The sequence below is a fragment of the Cydia splendana genome, chromosome 13, assembly GCF_910591565.1.
Source record: "Cydia splendana chromosome 13, ilCydSple1.2, whole genome shotgun sequence".
NCBI lineage: Eukaryota > Metazoa > Arthropoda > Insecta > Lepidoptera > Tortricidae > Cydia > Cydia splendana.
Window position 1 is genome coordinate 18,117,541 of NC_085972.1, and position 26,277 is coordinate 18,143,817.

The 26,277-nt window shown below is 45.8% G+C and overlaps 1 protein-coding gene and 1 long non-coding RNA gene across 2 annotated transcripts in view; one reads left to right on the forward strand and one right to left on the reverse strand.

Annotated features, from left to right (window-relative positions):
* Nucleotides 1-3,697, reverse strand: part of LOC134796255 (uncharacterized) — a 289,712-nt gene extending 286,015 nt beyond the window's left edge. The window contains exon 1 of the long non-coding RNA XR_010144901.1: nt 3,601-3,697. This is a non-coding gene — a long non-coding RNA (uncharacterized LOC134796255). The remainder of the gene's footprint in view (nt 1-3,600) is intronic.
* Nucleotides 1-26,277, forward strand: part of LOC134796245 (formin-like protein) — a 185,763-nt gene that overhangs the window by 148,392 nt on the left and 11,094 nt on the right. The window contains exons 2-15 of the mRNA XM_063768291.1: nt 1,307-1,477; nt 10,098-10,177; nt 10,577-10,716; nt 11,713-11,957; nt 13,315-13,563; nt 13,972-14,115; nt 14,822-14,938; nt 15,312-15,440; nt 15,542-15,653; nt 15,774-16,105; nt 16,489-16,699; nt 17,136-17,708; nt 20,240-20,421; nt 25,926-26,027. Coding sequence (XP_063624361.1) covers nt 1,307-1,477; nt 10,098-10,177; nt 10,577-10,716; nt 11,713-11,957; nt 13,315-13,563; nt 13,972-14,115; nt 14,822-14,938; nt 15,312-15,440; nt 15,542-15,653; nt 15,774-16,105; nt 16,489-16,699; nt 17,136-17,708; nt 20,240-20,421; nt 25,926-26,027 — 2,787 coding nt within the window. The remainder of the gene's footprint in view (nt 1-1,306; nt 1,478-10,097; nt 10,178-10,576; nt 10,717-11,712; nt 11,958-13,314; nt 13,564-13,971; nt 14,116-14,821; nt 14,939-15,311; nt 15,441-15,541; nt 15,654-15,773; nt 16,106-16,488; nt 16,700-17,135; nt 17,709-20,239; nt 20,422-25,925; nt 26,028-26,277) is intronic.

A 26,277-nucleotide genomic window follows, 5' to 3' on the forward strand; every position in this document is an offset into this window, starting at 1 on the left:
CCTATTAACATTTAGGCAATGTTGATAAAACTACAAGGTACAAAAATATCTTAGTTAAACAAATAAACAATGTAAAATGTCGACCCATATGTAGTAAATTTAACGGTTGGCTGTCAATCATGGCTTATCTTTTTATGGACTGCAGCCGAACAGAAATACTCCACCCTTCCGAGTTAAAAATACGCCTTTACATCCTTGGGCCGAAAGTAGACTCGCTCATTCATAACATTGTGTTGTTTCGGTTAATTACAGCTAAGCATTGAGTAAAACTTGGAATAACTTACTGTTATTAAAGTTTACCTAAGCTAGTAATAAAATTCAGTAAACGCAGGTTCTTAAATTATGTGTAAATAGATTCAAGGTGGATTACTTTTCAATTTCATTTTAGTCGAAGCGACTTTATGTCCTTTTATTATTGGTAAAGATAATAATCTTTACTGGTTAGTTTTTAGGGTTCCGTACCCAAAGGGTAAAACGGGACCCTATTACTAAGACTTCGCTGTCCGTCCGTCCATCCGTCCGTCCGTCCGTCCGTCCGTCCGTCCGTCCGTCTGTCACCAGGCTGTATCTCACGAACCGTGATAGCTAGACAGTTGAAATTTTCACAGATGATGTATTTCTGTTGCCGCTATAACAACAAATACTAAAAACAGAATAAAATAAAGATTTAAATGGGGCTCCCATACAAAAAACGTGATTTTTGACCAAAGTTAAGCAACGTCGGGAGTGGTCAGTATTTGGATGGGTGACCGTTTTTTTTTTTGCTTTTTTTTTGTTTTTTTTTTTTTTGCATTATGGTACGGAACCCTTCGTGCGCGAGTCCGACTCGCACTTGTTTTTTTATTGTGTAATTACAAATAGGTACCTACTGTAGCTTTAGCCTACTTTTCCGTCTGGTGACCTCTATAGGACTATGTGACTCGTCATCGGAGTTCGTAGGTCGGGTTTTTACGCGTTAAAATACTTAAAATGCAGGAAATTGTTATTTTCTGTTTCTTTCAATATTGTCAAATAACACATTTTATTGTGCAACGTTATGTTTATGTAACACTAATACAATCCTAATTAATGGTTTAGTTAGTTTAGTAGAATCAGCACAAAAAATCAAAAAGATATGTCTATTGTATGTAGAACAATTGGGTGACTGTGACTGTCAGATATTTTTGGAACGCGAACTGTAGAGATATATCTCTATATTAAAAAGTATTCCAGGGTTTATGGTATTCCCTTCTAAAGGTTAGTTTTTGTGCCAACAGTAATGTAATTTCACATGAATTTCCATTACTAAATTTTTTTCTTGTTGCAGGCCTCAATGGACCTACCGCCCGACAAGGCGAAACTACTTCGCAACTATGACCTGGAGAAGAAATGGGAGATCATCTGCGACCAGGACATGGTCCAAGCCAAGGATTCGCCCACGCACTACCTCAACAAACTCAGGACGTACCTCGACCCGAAGGCCTCCAGGAGTCACAGGGTACGTATTCCCAGATAAAAACTTATTATTTGTTATAACTGTCGAAAATCAACGGCGAATCATACCTACGCTGCTCTTTTAAACAAGTAAAAGAGCGTAATCCCTAAGATATTTCTCGTAATCGTAAGTATGTCGGGCGTGATACCAATACGCGCAATAGAGCATTACTGTTAAACTTAGTTACAGTAACAGTTAGGTACTCATAGCTGTACTTAAAATTTAAGGAGCGACCAGCTATCCGCCACGTATCGTTTTGCTCAATAAATCATAAAGGAATGCCATAACGCTACAAAGGATGCCGTTACTCAGACAATGAGGCATAAATCAGTAAGGTTGCCCGCAATCTACGGAGACAATCGGTAATAAGGTAGCGAAGGTAATTACGGGCCCGGTGCCTAGGGCTAGGGCTAGGCTTTCTTTCCGATGCTAGGGTTACCGGATACACATTTCTAGTCCCGGCTTTATTTATAAATTATAATATTGTTTCTGTGTAGAGATGTGCGGTGCGTAGCGAGGGATGTTTGTTTAGAACCAAAAGAATGCTGACACTAGAGCTGCGCTGAGCGAGGATAGGTAAATGAAGTGATTCTATTAGTTCATACAAAAACATCCCTCGCATCCAACTAGGGAACAAATCAAATTATTTAATGAAATATTTTTTGATATGTTTTTTCAGTAGTCACTTTACTATATATAAATTATAAACTGTAATTGGCCAAAAAAGTGTCCACCCTCCCGCCATGAGGCGCCATGAGGCGCCATGAGCCGCCGCAGTCAAGTTCTCGCCTCGGCGTCCGGTGGAGTTGGTCACTTTTTCTTAAGTGTATGTTATCTATATCAGTTTATAATCCCTTGCATCCTCGCACATCTTTGGTGGAAACGTAGCCTAGACTTTTTCGTGAAGGATGGTTGAAAACTGCCCGGAGATTTTTAACTGGCTCAATTTTATGTGGACTGATTAATTCTTCTTAAAGTTCGTAAGATGCTGAGCAGGTTTTTATAGTCATCAGTCATAATTTTAAGAGCCTATACCTTTCTTTTTTCTAATACTGTTTTAAGCTTCTGATAGTTCTGATACTTACCTACGGTGTTTCTAAAAGTTCAAAACAAATACTCAAGATATTTTCATTATTTTGTACTTTAATCCTGTACACTCCGGGCAAAAAAACACAAATTCCTAACGCCTTGTGACCCTAGAAGATTTCGGTCGCTAGGCGATCTAGGACTCGCTGCCGGCTAAATTACCTTAGCAGGCTTTGATACCAAATACCAAGTAATAAGGGCTATATTTCTAAGGACACAACTATACAGGGGACTTAAACGATAACGTTAGGTGTAACGGAGTGTAATCTTTGTAAAAATCTCTTCCTGTTTCATATGGAAGTCACGAAGTTATCTGTTTACGGATCTAAGAATTAGTATGAGCTGCTTTGAGGTTTTGGAATTCCTTCTCGTGTATTTAGCTTTCTTGTGTTTTTGTTTGTAACGATAACGACACACAATACTTTTTAGTTTTTATACATTAATTTAAGATTATTTTTTTGTGATAAGTTATCACAAAAAAAATTACATTACAAGCATCAGTTGTAAAAAAATATTGACGCGTGTGAAAACTAATGGATAAAAAAACCCGGACAGTTGCGAGTCGGACTCGCCCACCGAGGGTTCCGTACTTTTTAGTATTTGTTGTTATAGAGGCAACAGAAATTAGTGTCCGACCGAAGGTTCGGTTTCGGTTTCGGTTTCGGCCAGTTTCGGCCAAAAAATCATGTTTCGGCTGTAGTTTCGGTTTCGGCCAAAAAACGGCCGAACCATTCGGCCGGGCCGAAACTTACGAAATGGTACTTCGTACTATGAAACTAAACTAAGACCAAAAGTTGGGGAATAAGTAGGACAACAATATTAATATGTACCTACATATTCTGATTCATGTATAGGTACAGAAATTATGTAATTGGTTTATTATAAAACACAATTCCACTAATGAGGGCGCCTCTAGACGGTCGACGCAGTCTTAAGAGGTTGTTAATACCTATAACGCGCACACTGTCTAATTGTATCGGAGTAAATGAGATAGCACTGTCGCATGTTACTGGGCCTGGGCAAAGGAATAATAAGAAAACTCATCATCTTCCTCGCGTTATCCCGGCATATTGCCACGGCTCATGGGAGACTGAGATCCAATTGACAACTAATCCCAAGAATTGGCGTAGGCACTAGTTTTTACGAAAGCGACTGCCATCAGACTGACCTTCGAACCCAGAGAGTAAACTAGGCCTTATCAGGACTAGTCCGGCTTCCTCACTATGTTTTTCCTTCACCGAAAAGCAAAAAGTAAATATCAAATGATATTTCGTATATAAGTTCCGAAAAACTCATTCGTACGAGCCGGGGTTTGTACCTTGCGACCTTCGGATTGAAAGTCGCACGCTCTTACCGCTAGGCCACCAGCGGCACCAGCGCTCAAGGAAATATCTCGCTTTTTAATACAATGGACATTGGTTGGAGACGCGCTGGTGGCCTAGCGGTAAGAGCGTGCGACTTTCAATCCGGAGGTCGTGGGTTATAAACCCCGGCTTGTACCAATGAGTTTTTCGGAACTTACGTACGAAATATCATTTGATATTTACCAGTCGCTTTTCGGTGAAGGAAAACATCGTGAGGAAACCGGACTAATCCTAATAAGGCCTAGTTTCCCCTCTGGGTTGGAAGGTCAGATGGCAGTCGCTTTCGTAAAAACTAGTGCCTATGTCAATTCTTGGGATTAGTTGTCAAGCGGACCCCAGGCTCCCATGAGCCGTGGCAATATGCCGGGATAACGCGAGGAAGATGAATGGTTGGAGTCTGTGCTCAACTACTTATCCTGAAGCCTGAAGCACGGCTTTGACTTCGCATGAAAGTTCGCCTCACTGGGGCACTTCGGACGTTTAGGCCTAGGTGAAGATCGGTACCCGGCCTTGCGATATTGTCAACAAAAAATTCGCGCTCGCTGCGCTCGCGTTTCTGGTTGACTCTGTATCTCAATGTTGGCTTGACTGGTGAATGAATAGAGTTGGACCAAGAAAATTCTGCAATTATTTTGATAGCATACGCAGTGCAACTAGTGCAAATGTTATTTATACGTCATAATTTCATAGAAGTGTTGACGTTTAAAATAACACTTGCACTGCGTGTGTTATCCAAATCGTTGCAGAATTATCTTGGTCTAGCTCTAGTAAATTTCTTAAAAAACTGCTTTAGTAACATCAATTTCAAGGACATTGGGTGTTGACAGCCCATAATATGTGTGTAAAAGCGGTTTTATAACATTTTTTCAACGATTTTAACAAGTCTACAAAAGGTTCGGTTTCGGTTTCGGTTTCGGCCGAAACTAGAGCCAAAGCCGAACATTCGGTTTCGGTTTCGGCAAAAAAACATGTTTCGGTCGGACACTAACAGAAATACATCATCTGTGAAAATTTCAACTGCAATCATGGTTCATGAGATACTGCCTGGTGACAGACAGGCGGACGGACAGTGGAGTCTTAGTAATAGGGTCCCGTTTTTACCCTTTGGGTACGGAACCCTAAGAATAGATCTGTCAAGAAAAAAAGTCTAATTTTGCAATAACTACTTACTTAAAATACTATGTTTACTAATCAGCTGAAAGATTTTCGTTTAGAGCAGCCACAACCATGAACGTTGTTATTGTTTATAGAAACACCTATTACACAAATACAAGCGCTGACCACACACTCGCAGATCACATCCATTGATTTGAACACTACATCCGCCTTGTTGAATGCTTGTTTTAAATGATATTTACAATAACATGATTAGCTAATTAGCTATACAGTAACGGGACGAATGCAAAAACACCGCGGCGGCTAACGGCGATTTTGCAACGCGCAAGAGCTATCTCATGAGTAAAGAGTAATTATTATGTGAAGATTTGAACTAGTCTAGTGTGCCTACGTCAAATTATGGGATTAGTTGTCAAGCGAACCCCAGGCTCCCATGAGCCGTGGCAAAATGCCGGGATAACGCGAGGAAGAAGAAGATTATATGAAGATTTGAAGAAGCGCCAATATACTATTTTAAATCTGATGTATAGTCCCTGGAGGAGTTAAGTCTTAACATATAATGGCCACTTTCGGTTACCTACCTTCGCAAAATTGACTATTTCATGAACATTTTAATTAGACTCATGTGAACTTACGTGGTTGGTTTCGATCTTAGTAGGTACTTTGGCTTTATATACATCTGATACATCTCATTTCCTACGCATACGTAAATCTTTAGGCATTTCTAATGTATACATCGAATTCCTGGAAATGAAGTCTTAACACGTTTTTAGGGTTCCGTAGTACTAGAATCTAAAATATCGATTCGGTGTTTTAGTCAGGCTGCATGGCGTAGCACGGAAGTGCAAATGATTATACACACTAACTCCACAACCAGTACCTTAATATAGGTACACCAACTAAGTAGTAATTGTCAGCATAGTGACAATTTATCGCTAATCCTAACGACGTATACAAATGCAAAGTCTTTAATCTTTATCTCGTCTTCATAACATGATCGACAACCATGTTTCTTGATAAATTACAACAAACGGTTGTAGTGACTAGTGACATTTTAACTTCGGGTCAACTGGAAGTCCCGTTTGAGACAGCTCTGCCTTAATGGTCTTTATTCACATGTTATTAGGGACTGTTTTGGCTAATTGATAAATTTCTATTGTATTCTCACTGTCTAGATAGTGTTTTTGAAAGAATGGGTGGTCCAGTGTTAGAGTGACTGTACTGATCCGTAATATGTGTGATTCGAGAGCGCTGGAGGGCTACCAAACTTTTAATGACCATCCATCTCCATCTCTTTGCTCTTATCTGTTGTCGAAGTCCACCATAGACATAGGCACCCTCTTAGATTAGGAGCATTCCAGCAAAGAATATGTCACTTGGTCACTTACAAACATTATGTCTCTTAATACTTCATTCTTAGGAAGCCGATTTTCATCTGATCATTTTCCATAAAATAGCTTAAAAAAATAACAGTCAAATCAAAACTCGACTTTCTAGCAATCCAAGCTCTATCAGAATAATTAAAAAGAATAGGAAAACGACAGCCAATTACAGGGAACCTTTATTTCTGTAAATATTATGTAAACCTGTGTTGTGTACCTATACAATAAAGTGATTACTACTACTACTACTACAATTTATCCAGGGAACTGACAGTATCCATCGTCCGCGTCAACGCTGCACCAATAACGCTACTACACGCGATACTACTGATATCAGTAGCCATATCATAGGATATGGCTCATCTTCCCTGCTCGCCCCCCTGCAAGCAAAGCATGGCCAAGCCCTTACTGGTTTGCTCAAGCGTCCGCGCTCACCAAGCGAAGGGAATGACACTCGTGTGTTTCCGAATGGTTGCCGATTAGATATTTATGAGAGATAACGCCGGTCAGAGGTCTCCGGGCATAAATACGCCATCAGCGTTTTGTATGGGAAGTAGGCCGATTCTGTTTAGCGTCCGTAAGCGCATTCATTGAATAATTTGTTAAATTAGTTGCCTTGTTTATATACATTGTTCTCGTATTGTTTATTAGTAGTAGTAGTAGTAATCACTCTATTGTACACAACACAGGTTTACATATAAACATATTTGTTGATAAATATAGATTTTAATAACATATTTTGTATTGTGATATTTTAAGAAGAAATAGGTAGGTATTAATATGTAAATTATAAACTGAAATTTATGTTGTATACGTAAGGGAACTTGGAGGCCTTTCGTTTAGTAGGTGGAAATTGTGGAAAACGAGCTTAAGAAGATATTAACGTAGTGCAATAATAAAAATATCATTAAAAAGGAAGAAAATTATTATGATTTCTTAATATTTAATAAAATATTCAATATTTCCAGATCGATACCACGAATACTCGTCAACAATGTGTCAAAACCATAATTTACTTTATTTTCCACACATCACCTTCCCTCCCTGGACCAAAAACGTATCAACAAAAAAAAGTATATATAAACGTCAACAAAACATAACTGTACATTTAATCTATTATGTTAATTGTCTAATAATTTCCCCTTATTTAACTTTCCATAATTACCCCTCATTTAGTGAAATGGACCCATAAAATTGCGTAGTAATTACTGTAATTTGGTAGCTGTTTAATAACCTGAGGTCATAAACAGCGTGGTTTAGGTCAACATTAACTTCCATAGTAATAAGTATAATTACTGAGAGCCCAGAAGATGATACAACCGGTACAAAGTAAAGGTTTTTATCAAAATTCATGTTCTTCTTACCCAAAAAATCTTACGCTGATTAAGAGCCAACGGGAGTGGTCATTTCTCCATACAAACGTACTCCTCGTTTTCCTCCGTGGTTTTGGAAGCTAGAGCAATGATTTTTTCAACACAGATTAATATTGTCAATATCTGTGTGTCGGACCGTTTTGCTTTTTTTGATATTTTTGTTTTTTAAGGCACTAGAGCGCTTCAAAAATGGCCAAAATGGCCTAATTGACTATGCCGCAATGAGAGGCGTGGCATTCAAAACTGATATCAATTAGCCAAAAAAGCAAAACGGTCCGACACAGATCATTTCATAATCATTTAGATTTCCAAATTTGGTTACGATTGGTGGTAAGTTTTGGAGGAGGAAACAGAGGAGTACGAAACCTCGATTTTTGAGATTTTTACGCAGGATTTTTCGCCTTGTCCTTATCGCACTACTTTTAGGTGCCGCTTCCGTTAGCGAGACGGGTATATTTACCTAAAATATTTAAAACTCAGCTCCTGTTTCGTCTTAAGTATTTTGTATTTACAAGCTGCGAAAAAGCGGAAAAAGTCGAATACCGCTCCCGTTGACTTCTTACCTGGCGTCTTATCGGGTCTTTAGAAATTCTTTTATTGCTTTTGTCATTCGCTGGCGCCAGTATGGTTTTATACGATGCTTTTGAATGCTTATTTGTTTGTTTGTGTTCGTAATTTGTTTTGGTAAACAACATTTTTATATTTCTGTACTAGTTATCGGTCATAAATAGTAGATTGTTAACTAAGGGTTGAAAGCGACCCCTTGCAGCCGAAGTATTTTGGCGTTCGAACGAGGAGAGAACGTCAATAGTTTGAGGGTTATTTATTTAACCGTATGGCGTAACATTGTAGACAATATTAATAACTACATACCTAAGCAGAAAGTATTATAAGTCGATATATCCAGGCTACGCAGCGCAGCCAACCTATCGCGTTAAGTCAAATTGGTATTAGAGGTCCTCCGGGTTGCCTTTTTTTCGTTTTTCACCTTCATCCAGTGGACTATGTGTCAGATTAGCGCTATGCCTGTCAATAATTGTCCTTATTGTTTTGCGTTAGATATATTTGCTTCCAGTAAGGAACCACTTAACCGCAGTTTGTAATTCAATAAAGATAGGAACACTAGTAGCACATGGTATAGGTACTTTAAAAGCCGACGGCGCCTGTCTATGAATCATTAACTGCAAGTGCTACTAAATGGGTACACTGTTCTCAACTATCGTATCGTATATGGATTTAAAGGGATTCAACCCAACACAGAAAATTAGGAGACAGTGTGTGCCTGGCGATGTGTGAATGAAGACTGTCAGCCTCTCCGCTACTTGAGTAGAGAAGGGTCATAAGACTAGCATTGCCTAGCTTCCAGTTAGATTATCCAGCCGGTATCAAAGCCAAACCAGCCGGTATCAAAGCCAGACATAATATATCAAAGCCAAATCCTAATAACGAAATTATTGTGCTAAGGTTTTGTCAAAATAGTGCATGTATAATTTGACTATCCCAATCCCAACTTGGATGTACAAATTTGCAAATGTCCGCGGATGCATACAGTACAACGAATTATGCCTATGCAAATGACGCTTCACCCATATGCGTTGGTGCGGCCGTATCGTTAATTCTCAAACGTGCAGAGCCGGCAAAACATCTGTTCCACTGTAACAAATCATATATGTATTCACCTGCCGAATGTCATTGACCTTCTATCATACTTGTACTACACCTCGACACAAAACAGCAACACAATCTGACCGAAAACAGACCTTATGTCGTCTCACTACGGTTTATTTGTGATCAGTGAATGATAGAAACGTGGTGGTCCGAGATGAAAGACTACATATAAGGAGTTCTAATCCAACTTATTTGTATGGTATAGATACGTCGATGGCAGAACAATGAATTCCCATTGCCTCAGGTCACGAGTCTAATTTGCAAATGGAATCTGATGTTCGGATCTATGTGATGTTTCCTTGGTCCGTTACATTACAATACACGTGCAGTATTAGTCTAATACCATTCGAGAAATGGGTTCATAGTTTCATTTGACTTTTACATATTGGCATCAGCTATCAGATAAAACATAATTGAGCTGAGTGGAATAGTTAGGCCCATATCGGACGGAACCAAGATTAGTTCAATAAGTTTGGTACAATAGATCCCATTTTTTTTTGTAGAAGGTTTTTGTGAGAAATGTCTTACCGATATTAGAGCAACATTTACTTATTTAGTACTCGTATTCTTATACTCGTTGCGTATGCCTAGTATGAAAGAAAGAAAGATAATTATTGTTTCTTTTTATTTACAGAAACGGAAAATGGTCGGCGACTCTACATCCACACAAGTTCTTAGGGATTTGGAAATATCACTCCGAACCAATCACATAGAGTAACTACAATTTCATTTTATTTTTAGTAGATAAAACACCAATTGCCCTATGAAAACTTTAACGATTTGAACCGATGACGATAATACTTATTACATCAATAATTAGTACCATTATTCGGCATGTGGTATATATTTGGCAAAGAGGTATGAGTGTTCGAAAAAGTATCTGTCATTACCTCACTTAGATATACTCTGCCCACCGGTACCGAGGAATTGTACGGGAGCCCTCCTCCCCCACATCGACGCACACCCTCCTTCCTCATTTCAAAAATGCAAAGAAATCATGCTTTGACTGCCTGAAATCTAAGAATTAAACAGCACAACCATCCAGCTGGATATTTTTGGGCGACTAACCCTCGAGCAACAGTATAACCTTACCAATACATGGTTGTGTTCCAGATGGGTTCGCGAGTTCCTGAACGAACAGAACCAAGGTTTGGACGTGCTGATAGACTACCTCAGCTTCCGGCTCAGCATGATGCGGCACGAGCAGAGGATAGCTCTCGCTCGGAGCCAGTCCAGCGACGGCATCAACCAAGGTCAGTATCATAGGTACGAGTGATATGATAAATAAGCGGTCCGCGTGCAAAAACTATTGAAGACTGACTGAATTAGCCAAATGTTCCAAGAAAGGTTACTGGTCTACAAAATTTCCTGCTAATACTGTGGTTTTACTGGTATCATTACAAAAAATAAGACTCCTACAGGTGCACAGTGGACTTCCCTTCTTAATGATAGACCGAGAAGTCTCCGTCCTGAATATAAGACACTGGTCTGACCAGGTTTCTATTAGAGTTTTTTGACCTAATTCTTGTCTTTAACAATACGCTAGTAGCCTGCAGTATACCTTTCGGATATAGCGAATAACTTTTTAATATCTAACTCTTTTACTGCGTTACGACTATATTTCTCCATGCACGTTTTGCTTACAAAATCTTTCGTACATTTTCTAATCCTCCTTTGCAAAACTTGTGATTGAACCCGGCTAACCTAGTTTCCCGCATCTCCTTACTTAATTTATCACGTCTGGCCCATAAATCACAGTATATTATCGTCTGGGTCACCTTTTACGTGAAGGGAATTTACAAACGCTCACTTTACAAGCATTTAATAGAATAGAACCGCATACCTACCTACACAACACGACGTTTAAGTGCTTTGCGAATTACTTGTACATTAATATTGTATTGTCATATCCTTTTCTTTGAGACATAGACTTGGAAAATTGGGGTTTGATGCTACTAATTTAGGGCTATCCGTATTCACTCTATCCAGGGATCGGGAAACATTTGAAGAGATGGATAAACCGCAATAAGGATCATCGGTTTTAGGAATCTCAAAGAGTCATAAAACTGGATTTCAGTAGTCTAAGAACTAAGTGCTTTGGGTGTCTTGAAGAGCCGCAATTGCAACTCCAAAGAGCCGCATGCAGCTCGCGACCCGTGGTTTGTCGACCCCTGGGCTATACTATCGTAGGTTTAGTTGTTTTTTACGACTGACGAAAAATTTAACTGATCGGTGTGTTATTTTTCCAGGTGCAAACACAACGACCTCCGACTGCAGCGCGCCGACCGACAACAGCTCCACACTGAACGCGTCGTGGCGGCGCCGCGCGCGCTCCACCGACGCCGAGTGCTCGGGCGCGGGCGCGGGCGCCGGCGCCGCCAGCCCCGCCGCCGCGCGCCGCCGCACGCGCCACGCCGCGCGCCTCAACATGGGCGCCTCCACCGACGATATACATGTCTGCATCATGTGCATGCGGGCTATCATGAACAATAAGGTATCAATTAATCCAGAGAGGTTTTCTTTTTTTAAAGCCCACTGCAGGACAAAGGCCTCACCCCTCGATGTCCACTCCTCCCGCTTTAGAGCAATCTCTTGCCATTTTTCGAGATAAGCATTCAGGTCGTTTCACCCATCCTCCATCTATGTCTACCACCATTCCTTAGTTAATTTAGCCCACCTCTATGAGTGGATACGGTAGACGTAATACCTTGCCAATTCCATTTATAATAATAATAAATAAATAATTTCTTTATTCAGACAAATACAGTCCACATTTGTTAATCTGCTACTTATAAACTAGGTTAATTGTACTTACATAGGTACTTATACTAAAATTATACAGGTATTTTATTTAACCCCTTACCGCACACGAAGCCATTTATGGCGGATATAATATTCAACTCTATTGACAGCTATTAAAGTTCACATTTAGAACAACAAAATTTTCAATTTTTTTTTTTTTATGTGCAGTACTGGGTTAGTTTATATAATAAACATCCCCAATATGGGGGTTTATTAGTGCGGACATCCAGTGTCTTTGCAAAAGACTGTCTGGCCTATCCGCTAACATATTTAGAATGCTGTTGGGACTACCCTGGATTCTGCTTCTAATAGACACAATCTTTTTGCGCATTACGGCGTGGAAGTCCTCTACGTGGGCGTCAGCGAACATTCCAGATGCGCTGCAGAATCTAGGGAGTCCCATCAGGACCCTAAACATGTTATTATAGAGGACTCGTAAGGCGTTGAGTGCTCTCTGAGTGTAACTAACCCACAGGCCGCTGGTGTAAAACGATTGACAGAAGGACTTGAACAAGGTTCTTTTTACTTCCCCTGTACAATGCGCGAACCTGCGAGCCAGCATATTCCCCCGAACAGCCAACGCCCTACGCTCCCTCTCTATATCACTGTCGTCCTTTAGGTCACTCGTGATAATGTGACCTAGATATTTGAACCGGTCAACCTTCTCCAGCTCTTTTTCATGCAATTTGATGATTTTATATCTGAGAAGGGAATTACTAGTTAATGTTTAAAAAAATGAACCAACCATCTGTTTGAATTAATCTTGGCCATCTATTTGCCACCAAGTGGTATTCAAGGGATGACGAACGATGAGTCTTAACTATTGTCACAATCACTACATGGCTTCGTAACATGTAAAATGTAATAAAAACATACCGTAAACCGTGAATTAGGTAGCTGGATAATCCGGGATCGGCACAAAGACCGGAAAGATTAATTGCCAGTCTACATAAATTATTTTCGTTTTCCCATTGACATAAAACTAAAAAAAACCTGATTCTTCATCCAAGCTGAACAGAAGACTCTAAACACTTCCTTTTTCTTTCCAGTATGGCTTCAACATGGTAATCCAACACCGAGAAGCCATCAACAGCATAGCTCTCTCCCTCGTCCACCATTCGCTACGCACCAAAGCGCTAGTGCTGGAGCTCCTCGCCGCCATATGCCTCGTGAAAGGTGGACACCAGATCATATTGTCGGCGTTCGACAACTTCAAGGAGGTCGCCGGCGAGCCGAGGCGGTTCCACACGCTCATGGACTACTTTATGAACTATGAACACTTCCATATTGAATTTATGGTGAGTGTATATTCTTTCTTTTTTTTTATACCACGTCGATGGCAAACAGGCATATGGGCCGACTGGTGGTTAAGCGGTTATCGTAACCTAATTAATTTCTACTAACGTAAACACCCCAATAATCGACATGTTAAGACCCAATAGTCGACACCTTGCTGTCAACTTTATTGTCTTTATTGCTATGACATTATGATTGAAAATGACGATTATTGGAGCTGTGTCGGGCACTGGAGCCTCTATGTTATTATATGACGCACTGTACCTGTCTCTAGTTTTGTTTTAAATGCGATTTGATATAAAGGACAAAGAATTTAAAAAAATAAGAGCATCCATGCCATAACATTCCCAAAAAAAAAACGCGAAATCGAATATAATTATAAGAATAAATTGAATTTATTTGAATTTCAGGTGGCGTGCATGCAGTTCGTGAACATCATAGTGCATTCGGTGGAGGACATGAACTTCAGAGTGCACTTACAATACGAGTTCACCTCGCTGAAGCTGGATGACTATTTGGAAAGGCTACGGATGTGCGAGAGCGAGGATCTGCAGGTATAATATACTTTTAGTACAATACAATACAAATCCTCTTTATTGCACAACCTCAGAATAAATGTACATGGAAACACAAATAATACATTATCGCTAAAGAGCGATCTCTTCCGGACAACCTTTAGTACTTTATTAATCTGAATTTTAAAGGCGAAACTCGCACGTAAGTGGTACTGAACGTCTCCGCACATTATCCGATACCTGGTTGTTAAAAGTTGACGTTTGATTCTCTAACTCTCTTACTCGTTAACAACTCCTCATGAGTATCATGTCACAATTTTCTGACTCATTTTAAAATATTATCGCCCGAGCGAGAATCATTGACGTTTGTACAGTCGACGTCAAAGATATGTTTACATTTTTCGCCTTATCACAAAGGAGTAAGGTGCAAAAGTGTAAACATATCTTTGACGTCGACTGTAAGTACAACCTGGCTCGTGGACCATTCTATTAACTGTACATTTTTCATCATCATCATCTCAGCCATAAGACGTCCACTGCTGAACATAGGTCTCCCCCTTGGACCTCCATACGTACCGGTTGGAAGCGACCCGCATCCAGCGTCTTCCGGTGACCTTAACAAGGTCGTCTGTCCATCTTGTGGGTGGACGTCCTACGCTGCGCTTGCTAGTCCGTGGTCTCCACTCGAGCACATTTTTATTCGCATGGAAATGTAGTATGTATTGTAACTTAACTAACTTTCCAGGTCCAAATATCGGCGTACCTCGACAACGTTTTCGACGTTGCGGCCCTTATGGAAGACAGCGAGACGAAAACGGCCGCACTTGAAAAGGTCAACGAACTGGAGGACGAGTTGGGACACGTATGTATACTTATCTTTCCTCTTAATTACTCTGGTTGGTTGTGTCTCAATTACATTGTAAGTATTATAACATCTTGTTAAATGAGCAGAAAATTAGAAGAAAAGATAATTACGAATTTTCTACCTTCTTTTATATGTAAACATAATGCACGGACGACGCGTCGCTAAAACAGGACATTGATTTTATAATACAACGATTTCGTACGCACACATATTCACTTATCGGATTTGATCCAATCATCGTTCAGCCTTGGACTTGTGAATGTGAGCGTATCGCGTGTTAATAAGGTCAGTTAACCAATCATAGTTTGGTATTAAGCGGCGTGACGTCCGTATTTTTTAGGTCCTTGTATATATCTAATAATGTTTTCAGGCCCACGAGCGCCTAGCAGCGCTCGAGCGAGAGGCGATAGCGAAATTGGCTACGCTAGAATCCGAACTGGCCAGCGTACGCCAGGAACGCGACCAGCTGGCCGAGGCGCGTCGGCAAGTAGTGGAAGAGGTTAGTACAAAAATTTTGCTGAGAGCTTTGTCTGCATAACATAGTTTAGACACACATACTTTTCTACCTTGCTGAACTCTCAACTTATTTGCTTTTTACAGGTATCAACGCTAAGACGGGCGCAGCAGGATTCCAGAAACAGGCAGTCTATGCTGGAGTCGAAGGTTCAGGAGCTGGAATCCTTGACCAAGTCGCTGCCACGAGGGGCGTCAAGTAAGCTCTCATTGTTGTTGAATACAAATAACATTGTTGAATTTCGTTTAACAGTCCGACAGAAGCTGATCTGATAATGTGTATCTGTATATGCACTAATCTATAATAATTCTCTTCCAGTGGGCGCTATATCCTCCCACGCTCTCTGCAACGGTACCAACGGCACCAGCGGCACCACAAACGGCACGCACACCCCCAACGGCCCCTCCTCCCCGCTCCCCAACGGCTTCACCAAGCCCGCCCCCCCTCCCCCCGCGCCTAAACCCCCGCCAGCCCCCGTGGCACCCCCGCCACCACCCCCGCCTCCGCTAGTACCGTGTGCTCCCCCACCCCCACCCGCGCCTGGGCTAATGATGCCCCCGCAACATACAGATGCCATGACGATAAAGAGGAAGGTGGACACCAAGTATAAGCTGCCTACGCTGAATTGGATAGCTTTGAAGCCTAACCAGGTGAGAAAGAGAACGTATGTGTTTGAGAGGGACAACATAATCCATGTCGTGACATTCTCTCCGTTAGTACCGTGTTACTTGGCCAATGATGCCCCCGGAACATACGGACGCCATGCATGACGGACGATAAAGATAGCTTTGAAGCCTAACCAGGTAAGTGAGAAAGATAGCGTTTGGAAGGGACTGCACAATTCGGGCCATCACAGTCAGAAGCACGTAGTACTAATACATACTTTGTTCCCTGGGGAAGGTGAACAAGATGTATACCGAGATACCTACTTAGCATTGTCGTGAATAGTTCCCGATATTTTATTATAATTTTTACTATTTATATACTATTGTAATTTTATTATACTGTAGTGATTTTATCTTGATTATTTCAGGTTCGAGGCACAATATTCAACGAGCTAGACGAAGAGCGGCCACGAAACAGGATAAACTTCTCAGAGTTCGAAGAGAAATTCCGCATCGGCGGCCCCTGTGGCGTCGGAGTGGACTCCTGCGACAACGACACGTTGGCTTCCTTCCCGAGCAAGAGGTTCAGGAGGCCTGACACTGTGTCGCTGTTGGAACACACGCGGTTACGGAACATAGGTTAGTTAAATATATAACATATATACCTACTTACAATTTGGTGGTCCATGAGGGGAACTTGATTGAGGAACGTCGCTAGCCTCTTACTTGACTCACAATGAGACATAGGATAAAATTTAACCCTATATTTGAGCTAGAGATTTTTTTATTTGTTTTGTACGCGTCTGCTCTAATATCATCAATGGTAATCTGAAACAATGAAGAATCAGTACAACCACGACCAAGGCTTATTTCCGACTGACCCGTTATCCCTTGTACAGTCGACGCCAAAAATATGTTTACACTTTTCCTTTGTAATAAGGCGAAAAATGTAAACCTATTTTTGACGTCGACTGTACTGTAATCAAGATGCGGTCCTATAAGGTGTCTTTTTTATATACAATCTTTGAACTAATTAACAATTTTAACTAATTACATAATTATTACTTTGTTACAGCAATATCCCGAAGAAAACTCGACATACCCGTCGAGAAAGTAATCCTAGCGGTCAACAACCTCGATCTCAAACAACTGCCACTAGAAAGCGTCGAAATCCTCCAACGGATGGTGCCTACCGAAGCCGAACAGAAGGCCTACAAAGAATACTTAGCTGAGAAGAAAAATATCAACTTACTAACGGAGGAAGATAAATTCCTTATGCAACTAGCGAAGGTAGAAAGGATTTCAGCTAAATTGTCTATAATGAGTTACATGGGCAATTTCTTCGATAACATCCATCTAATAACGCCTCAAATCCATGCGATAATCTCAGGGTCTTCCTCAGTGAAATCCTCACAGAAATTAAGAAATGTCCTAGAGATTATCCTCGCTTTTGGTAACTACTTGAACAGTAGTAAGCGGGGCCCGGCCTACGGATTCAAACTGCAGTCATTGGACACGCTTATGGATACGAAGTCAACAGATAAGAGGATATCGCTGTTGCATTATATCGTGGGGACTATTAGGCAGAACTTCCCGGAGTTGATGAACTTTGATTCAGAGTTGATGTATATTGACAAGGCTGCTCAAGGTAATTATTTCATGGTTATTAAAATTATTTACTTATAAGATGCCGTTGCATTGGGTGATTATGCGACTTCAATATTTTTTCTCAAACATGCAATGAAATATTGATGTTAAGTTCCTTATAATAGGCTGCGAAGTATGACGTTTCAGGTGCGGCTAGGACAAAAGGTCGTTAATGGAATTTCATACACATCTTGCAGGCCTAGGCCGGCAAAGTCCTCTTTTTTAATTATCATTTCACAGATATTTGTGACACAGCATCGTGGCATTCATCCATTAAAAAAAACTAGAGGCAGTATTTGCTTTATGGTTCGTAATGACACTCTGCCACTATGCCTATAAAAAAAAACAAAAAACAATGTTTGCTATAATTTGCAGTTTTATTTGTATAAAATCAACATGAACTTAATAAATAATACATTCTATAATTTTATAATTTTAAATTATAAATTTAACTACACAAATAAAAACATTTAAAATATTTCATCTAAACGTTAGCGGTAAAAAGGTCTACTCAAACACGCGTAGTTATATTTTTTAAATTGTTATGGAGGTAAAGTTGAAAAATATTCATTCTGTTTTATTGGATTTATGGTGCGTTGTTGATTATTTGACTTTAATATGAGTTTCGCCGAAATAATGAAATTAATATTAATTGTAATCGTAGGTGTTGGAATTGGCAGCATAAGCAGAATTGATTTTAATAACTTGCTGCCTCTACCGCCAAGTCAAAGACGAAGTACGAGTATGTATATGGTTGCTTATGGCAATTTTATTATTTGAGAAACTAAGAAAAATGGCTTACAATTTATTAGAAACAGTTTTGTGGCATATTTTAAATGAATGTAACTACAAATTCGTCAACACTGTGGAAATTATACTTATTTACTCCATGCATAAAGCAACAATGTATGTGAAACATGATATCAACATGAAAGACTATGTAAACTTATGTGACGAAAACGACAGTCAGACGGATACAAGGCGAAAAAATCAAAGATACATGAAAATATACGGGTAGTAAAAATACACGACTCGTGTAAAACATACGCGTGATAATGATATAGGTACGTGTTGGTTATATTTTGGGTGTAGTTTACTTTTAGTTTTTTCTATAAATAAAACTTGGCTTTCGTGGATTTTTTATTTTATTTATTTCATTGCATGTTTGAGAAAAGCACTATACATACCTCGGCGGGAAATGGGGTTGCCCGCGCACAGACCTATTCGGCCTCGCTCGCTCGGCCGTCTATATGTCTTCGGCCGGCAACCCCTTTCGTCCCGGCCTCTGTAGTAATGTACTATTATTTTAACGTTTGGAAATTGTCTCGAGTTACGGCGATAGTTATTGAACAACAACAATACAATTTAAACGGATTATATCGCGTATAATAAGTTTAACTCTTTTTCTAGAAATGTTTGCCCATCGATGTATTAATTAGAGAAAGACGGGCAGTCTATCTCGCGGGCGCCACACTTGTGCTCAGTCTACAGCTTTGGTTTTGATTTTGTCTTATCTGTAAGGGCCACCCGTAGCGTCTCCCGAGCGTCGGCGTATAGTCAACTCTATCGCTGCTGCTCGACGCAACGCTGGCGCAACTGCGCCATTTTTCTTATCGCTGACTAGACGCTCAAAAGACGCTAGTATGGGGTGGCCCTAAATGTCTATACATATAATGCGATTGTTTTATATCTATCTAATCTAATCTAATACCTTTAAACGAGCGATTCTTGTTTATTGACCGGAGCGTAGCGAAGGTCTACGTTTCGACTGGAGCATTTTGCTTTTGTATGTCCGGATGTTCTCCTCTACAGGTCGCAATTCTTGACCGAATCTCGTGAAATTTTGTGACTGGATTCTATGTCTAAATAATTTTTTTTTGTCCGTCCGGTTTTTTGAATTTTTTTAAAATGGCGGAGTCGTGATAGCTCGCGCCTAAACAAATAGTGGTATCGGTACCATACGAGTGTTTTCTTTTTGAGATATGTTTATAGATTAAATGGCCAAAATTTCAGAAAATTTATTTCGCTGGTTTCGGAGGTATTGAGATATTTAATTTTAACTAATTTTAATTTGAGAAGGAGTAGCTAAATTTCGTCAACCCATCTAAGAACTATTTGGCTCAGTTTGTAAACGTCCGATTTTTCTGTTTGCACAGAGGGTCTGGGTTCGATCCCCAGTAATTGTATGCGGGGATATTTATATCTTTTTGTATTTTTTTACACATAAATTTCGTATTGTTTTTTTTTTAATTTACTATATTTAAAGCTCTTAGCACCATGTTATTTAAAGCTCTGCTCGCGAGGTCTACAGCTCACAGAGCCACTAGTTTATTTATATATATATTTCGGGGATCTCGGAAACGGTTCTAACGATTTCGATTAAATTTGCTATATGGGAGTTATCGAAGGCGATAAATCGATCTAGCTAGGTCTTATCTCTGGGAAAACGCGCATTTTTGAGTTTTTATATGTTTTTCGAGCAAAGCTCAGTCTCCCAGATATTGTTGAAATTAACGTATGCATGTGTTTCAGTGTCCCTGGAGAACGTGGTGTCCGACGTGACGGAGCTGGAGCGCGGCATGGAGGCGGTGCGGCGCGAGTGCGAGGCGCGCGAGGCGCACCGCGCCGCCGCCCCGGCGCCGCACGTGCGCGACTTCCTCAACAACGCGCACGACAAGCTGCGCCGCACGCGCACCGAGGCCAAGCTGGCGCAGGTACACACACCGAGTAGTGTTGCTAGAGAACAGTCGCCGACGTGACCGCGCCGCCGCCCCGGCGCCGCACGTGCGCGACTTCCTCAACAACGCGCACGACAAGCTGCGCCGCACGCGCACCGAGGCCAAGCTGGCGCAGGTACACACACCGAGTAGTGTTGCTAGAGAACAGTCGCCGACGTGACCGCGCCGCCGCCCCGGCGCCGCACGTGCGCGACTTCCTCAACAACGCGCACGACAAGCTGCGCCGCACGCGCACCGAGGCCAAGCTGGCGCAGGTACACACACCGAGTAGTGTTGCTAGAGAACAGTCGCCGACGTGACCGCGCCGCCGCCCCGGCGCCGCACGTGCGCGACTTCCTCAACAACGCGCACGACAAGCTGCGCCGCACGCGCACCGAGGCCAAGCTGGCGCAGGTACACACACCGAGTAGTGTTGCTAGAGAACAGTCGCCGACGTGACCGCGCCGCCGCCCCGGCGCCGCACGTGCGCGACTTCCTCAACAACGCGCACGACAAGCTGCGCCGCACGCGCACCGAGGCCAAGCTGGCGCAGGTACACACACCGAGTAGTGTTGCTAGAGAACAGTCGCCGACGTGACCGCGCCGCCGCCCCGGCGCCGCACGTGCGCGACTTCCTCAACAACGCGCACAACAAGCTGCGCCGCACGCGCACCGAGGCCAAGCTGGCGCAGGTACACACACCGAGTAGTGTTGCTAGAGAACAGTCGCCGACGTGACCGCGCCGCCGCCCCGGCGCCGCACGTGCGCGACTTCCTCAACAACGCGCACGACAAGCTGCGCCGCACGCGCACCGAGGCCAAGCTGGCGCAGGTACACACACCGAGTAGTGTTGCTAGAGAACAGTCGCCGACGTGACCGCGCCGCCGCCCCGGCGCCGCACGTGCGCGACTTCCTCAACAACGCGCACGACAAGCTGCGCCGCACGCGCACCGAGGCCAAGCTGGCGCAGGTACACACACCGAGTAGTGTTGCTAGAGAACAGTCGCCGACGTGACCGCGCCGCCGCCCCGGCGCCGCACGTGCGCGACTTCCTCAACAACGCGCACGACAAGCTGCGCCGCACGCGCACCGAGGCCAAGCTGGCGCAGGTACACACACCGAGTAGTGTTGCTAGAGAACAGTCGCCGACGTGACCGCGCCGCCGCCCCGGCGCCGCACGTGCGCGACTTCCTCAACAACGCGCACGACAAGCTGCGCCGCACGCGCACCGAGGCCAAGCTGGCGCAGGTACACACACCGAGTAGTGTTGCTAGAGAACAGTCGCCGACGTGACCGCGCCGCCGCCCCGGCGCCGCACGTGCGCGACTTCCTCAACAACGCGCACGACAAGCTGCGCCGCACGCGCACCGAGGCCAAGCTGGCGCAGGTACACACACCGAGTAGTGTTGCTAGAGAACAGTCGCCGACGTGACCGCGCCGCCGCCCCGGCGCCGCACGTGCGCGACTTCCTCAACAACGCGCACGACAAGCTGCGCCGCACGCGCACCGAGGCCAAGCTGGCGCAGGTACACACACCGAGTAGTGTTGCTAGAGAACAGTCGCCGACGTGACCGCGCCGCCGCCCCGGCGCCGCACGTGCGCGACTTCCTCAACAACGCGCACGACAAGCTGCGCCGCACGCGCACCGAGGCCAAGCTGGCGCAGGTACACACACCGAGTAGTGTTGCTAGAGAACAGTCGCCGACGTGACCGCGCCGCCGCCCCGGCGCCGCACGTGCGCGACTTCCTCAACAACGCGCACGACAAGCTGCGCCGCACGCGCACCGAGGCCAAGCTGGCGCAGGTACACACACCGAGTAGTGTTGCTAGAGAACAGTCGCCGACGTGACCGCGCCGCCGCCCCGGCGCCGCACGTGCGCGACTTCCTCAACAACGCGCACGACAAGCTGCGCCGCACGCGCACCGAGGCCAAGCTGGCGCAGGTACACACACCGAGTAGTGTTGCTAGAGAACAGTCGCCGACGTGACCGCGCCGCCGCCCCGGCGCCGCACGTGCGCGACTTCCTCAACAACGCGCACGACAAGCTGCGCCGCACGCGCACCGAGGCCAAGCTGGCGCAGGTACACACACCGAGTAGTGTTGCTAGAGAACAGTCGCCGACGTGACCGCGCCGCCGCCCCGGCGCCGCACGTGCGCGACTTCCTCAACAACGCGCACGACAAGCTGCGCCGCACGCGCACCGAGGCCAAGCTGGCGCAGGTACACACACCGAGTAGTGTTGCTAGAGAACAGTCGCCGACGTGACCGCGCCGCCGCCCCGGCGCCGCACGTGCGCGACTTCCTCAACAACGCGCACGACAAGCTGCGCCGCACGCGCACCGAGGCCAAGCTGGCGCAGGTACACACACCGAGTAGTGTTGCTAGAGAACAGTCGCCGACGTGACCGCGCCGCCGCCCCGGCGCCGCACGTGCGCGACTTCCTCAACAACGCGCACGACAAGCTGCGCCGCACGCGCACCGAGGCCAAGCTGGCGCAGGTACACACACCGAGTAGTGTTGCTAGAGAACAGTCGCCGACGTGACCGCGCCGCCGCCCCGGCGCCGCACGTGCGCGACTTCCTCAACAACGCGCACGACAAGCTGCGCCGCACGCGCACCGAGGCCAAGCTGGCGCAGGTACACACACCGAGTAGTGTTGCTAGAGAACAGTCGCCGACGTGACCGCGCCGCCGCCCCGGCGCCGCACGTGCGCGACTTCCTCAACAACGCGCACGACAAGCTGCGCCGCACGCGCACCGAGGCCAAGCTGGCGCAGGTACACACACCGAGTAGTGTTGCTAGAGAACAGTCGCCGACGTGACCGCGCCGCCGCCCCGGCGCCGCACGTGCGCGACTTCCTCAACAACGCGCACGACAAGCTGCGCCGCACGCGCACCGAGGCCAAGCTGGCGCAGGTACACACACCGAGTAGTGTTGCTAGAGAACAGTCGCCGACGTGACCGCGCCGCCGCCCCGGCGCCGCACGTGCGCGACTTCCTCAACAACGCGCACGACAAGCTGCGCCGCACGCGCACCGAGGCCAAGCTGGCGCAGGTACACACACCGAGTAGTGTTGCTAGAGAACAGTCGCCGACGTGACCGCGCCGCCGCCCCGGCGCCGCACGTGCGCGACTTCCTCAACAACGCGCACGACAAGCTGCGCCGCACGCGCACCGAGGCCAAGCTGGCGCAGGTACACACACCGAGTAGTGTTGCTAGAGAACAGTCGCCGACGTGACCGCGCCGCCGCCCCGGCGCCGCACGTGCGCGACTTCCTCAACAACGCGCACGACAAGCTGCGCCGCACGCGCACCGAGGCCAAGCTGGCGCAGGTACACACACCGAGTAGTGTTGCTAGAGAACAGTCGCCGACGTGACCGCGCCGCCGCCCCGGCGCCGCACGTGCGCGACTTCCTCAACAACGCGCACGACAAGCTGCGCCGCACGCGCACCTAGGCCAAGCTGGCGCAGGTACACACACCGAGTAGTGTTGCTAGAGAACAGTCGCCGACGTGACCGCGCCGCCGCCCCGGCGCCGCACGTGCGCGACTTCCTCAACAACGCGCACGACAAGCTGCGCCGCACGCGCACCGAGGCCAAGCTGGCGCAGGTACACACACCGAGTAGTGTTGCTAGAGAACAGTCGCCGACGTGACCGCGCCGCCGCCCCGGCGCCGCACGTGCGCGACTTCCTCAACAACGCGCACGACAAGCTGCGCCGCACGCGCACCGAGGCCAAGCTGGCGCAGGTACACACACCGAGTAGTGTTGCTAGAGAACAGTCGCCGACGTGACCGCGCCGCCGCCCCGGCGCCGCACGTGCGCGACTTCCTCAACAACGCGCACGACAAGCTGCGCCGCACGCGCACCGAGGCCAAGCTGGCGCAGGTACACACACCGAGTAGTGTTGCTAGAGAACAGTCGCCGACGTGACCGCGCCGCCGCCCCGGCGCCGCACGTGCGCGACTTCCTCAACAACGCGCACGACAAGCTGCGCCGCACGCGCACCGAGGCCAAGCTGGCGCAGGTACACACACCGAGTAGTGTTGCTAGAGAACAGTCGCCGACGTGACCGCGCCGCCGCCCCGGCGCCGCACGTGCGCGACTTCCTCAACAACGCGCACGACAAGCTGCGCCGCACGCGCACCGAGGCCAAGCTGGCGCAGGTACACACACCGAGTAGTGTTGCTAGAGAACAGTCGCCGACGTGACCGCGCCGCCGCCCCGGCGCCGCACGTGCGCGACTTCCTCAACAACGCGCACGACAAGCTGCGCCGCACGCGCACCGAGGCCAAGCTGGCGCAGGTACACACACCGAGTAGTGTTGCTAGAGAACAGTCGCCGACGTGACCGCGCCGCCGCCCCGGCGCCGCACGTGCGCGACTTCCTCAACAACGCGCACGACAAGCTGCGCCGCACGCGCACCGAGGCCAAGCTGGCGCAGGTACACACACCGAGTAGTGTTGCTAGAGAACAGTCGCCGACGTGACCGCGCCGCCGCCCCGGCGCCGCACGTGCGCGACTTCCTCAACAACGCGCACGACAAGCTGCGCCGCACGCGCACCGAGGCCAAGCTGGCGCAGGTACACACACCGAGTAGTGTTGCTAGAGAACAGTCGCCGACGTGACCGCGCCGCCGCCCCGGCGCCGCACGTGCGCGACTTCCTCAACAACGCGCACAACAAGCTGCGCCGCACGCGCACCGAGGCCAAGCTGGCGCAGGTACACACACCGAGTAGTGTTGCTAGAGAACAGTCGCCGACGTGACCGCGCCGCCGCCCCGGCGCCGCACGTGCGCGACTTCCTCAACAACGCGCACGACAAGCTGCGCCGCACGCGCACCGAGGCCAAGCTGGCGCAGGTACGCACACCGAGTCTAGTGTCGCTGGTGAACAGTCTCCCACGTAACCGAGTTGGGGCGCGGCATGGAGGCCGTCTTCTTACAGCAGCAACCATACGTTGGAGCGAGACACAGCGATCGGACCTTTCGTTCCCACCTATGCTTGCTGCCGCCGCCGGTCGCGCAAAGTCGTGTTCGAGCCGTTCAACCGAAACTAATCATCTACATTTGCTCTAATGCTAATAACGTTGACGGGTGTCACAATCTTATATAGGTTGCTGTTCATTTTACAATAGAGAGTATTACTGCAATCGTCTGCCGCCAGCGTGCAGCACTAATTTGTTTAGTAATAGAGTAACTTAAACATACTAGTTTTTTGACAAATTTTCACTAAGACATTGATGCATCAAGGCAGTTTGTTTACAGGTGGCCTACCGCGAAACGCGAAAATTTAAATTTCTTTATCTGCCTCTGTATCGATAGAATAGGCAAGAGTGATAGAGAGGCAGAAACCGAATTTTCGATTGTCGTGTTTCACGGTAGGTTATGTGATTGGCCTACCGTGAAACACGACACCTAAGAGTTTTGCGTAATATTCCCTATTAATTATACTTTTCCTTTTTTTTCTATTAATAACATTAACAACTTCGATATTCACAGGACGCGTTCGCGGCGTGCGTGGAGTACTTCGGCGAGGCCCCGCGCGGCGTCGACGCCAACGCTTTCTTCTCGCTGCTCGTGCGATTCACGAGGGCGTTCAAGGTAAACTACCTATAGACTGCAAGCATTTAAAAAAACCAACGGGTTGCACTCCGGGAGTGCCGGCAGAAGTGAAAACTCAACTACATTGTAACTCAAAATATTAATAACAGCGCCATCTAGTGCAAAATGTCTGCAACACTATGTATTATTGAGGTTAACGCCATCTAGCGTTATTTCGTCGCATTACTTGAAACCCCTAAGCACATCACTGTGAGTACTACAGTTATATTAATACCAGTTTGAGGGAAAC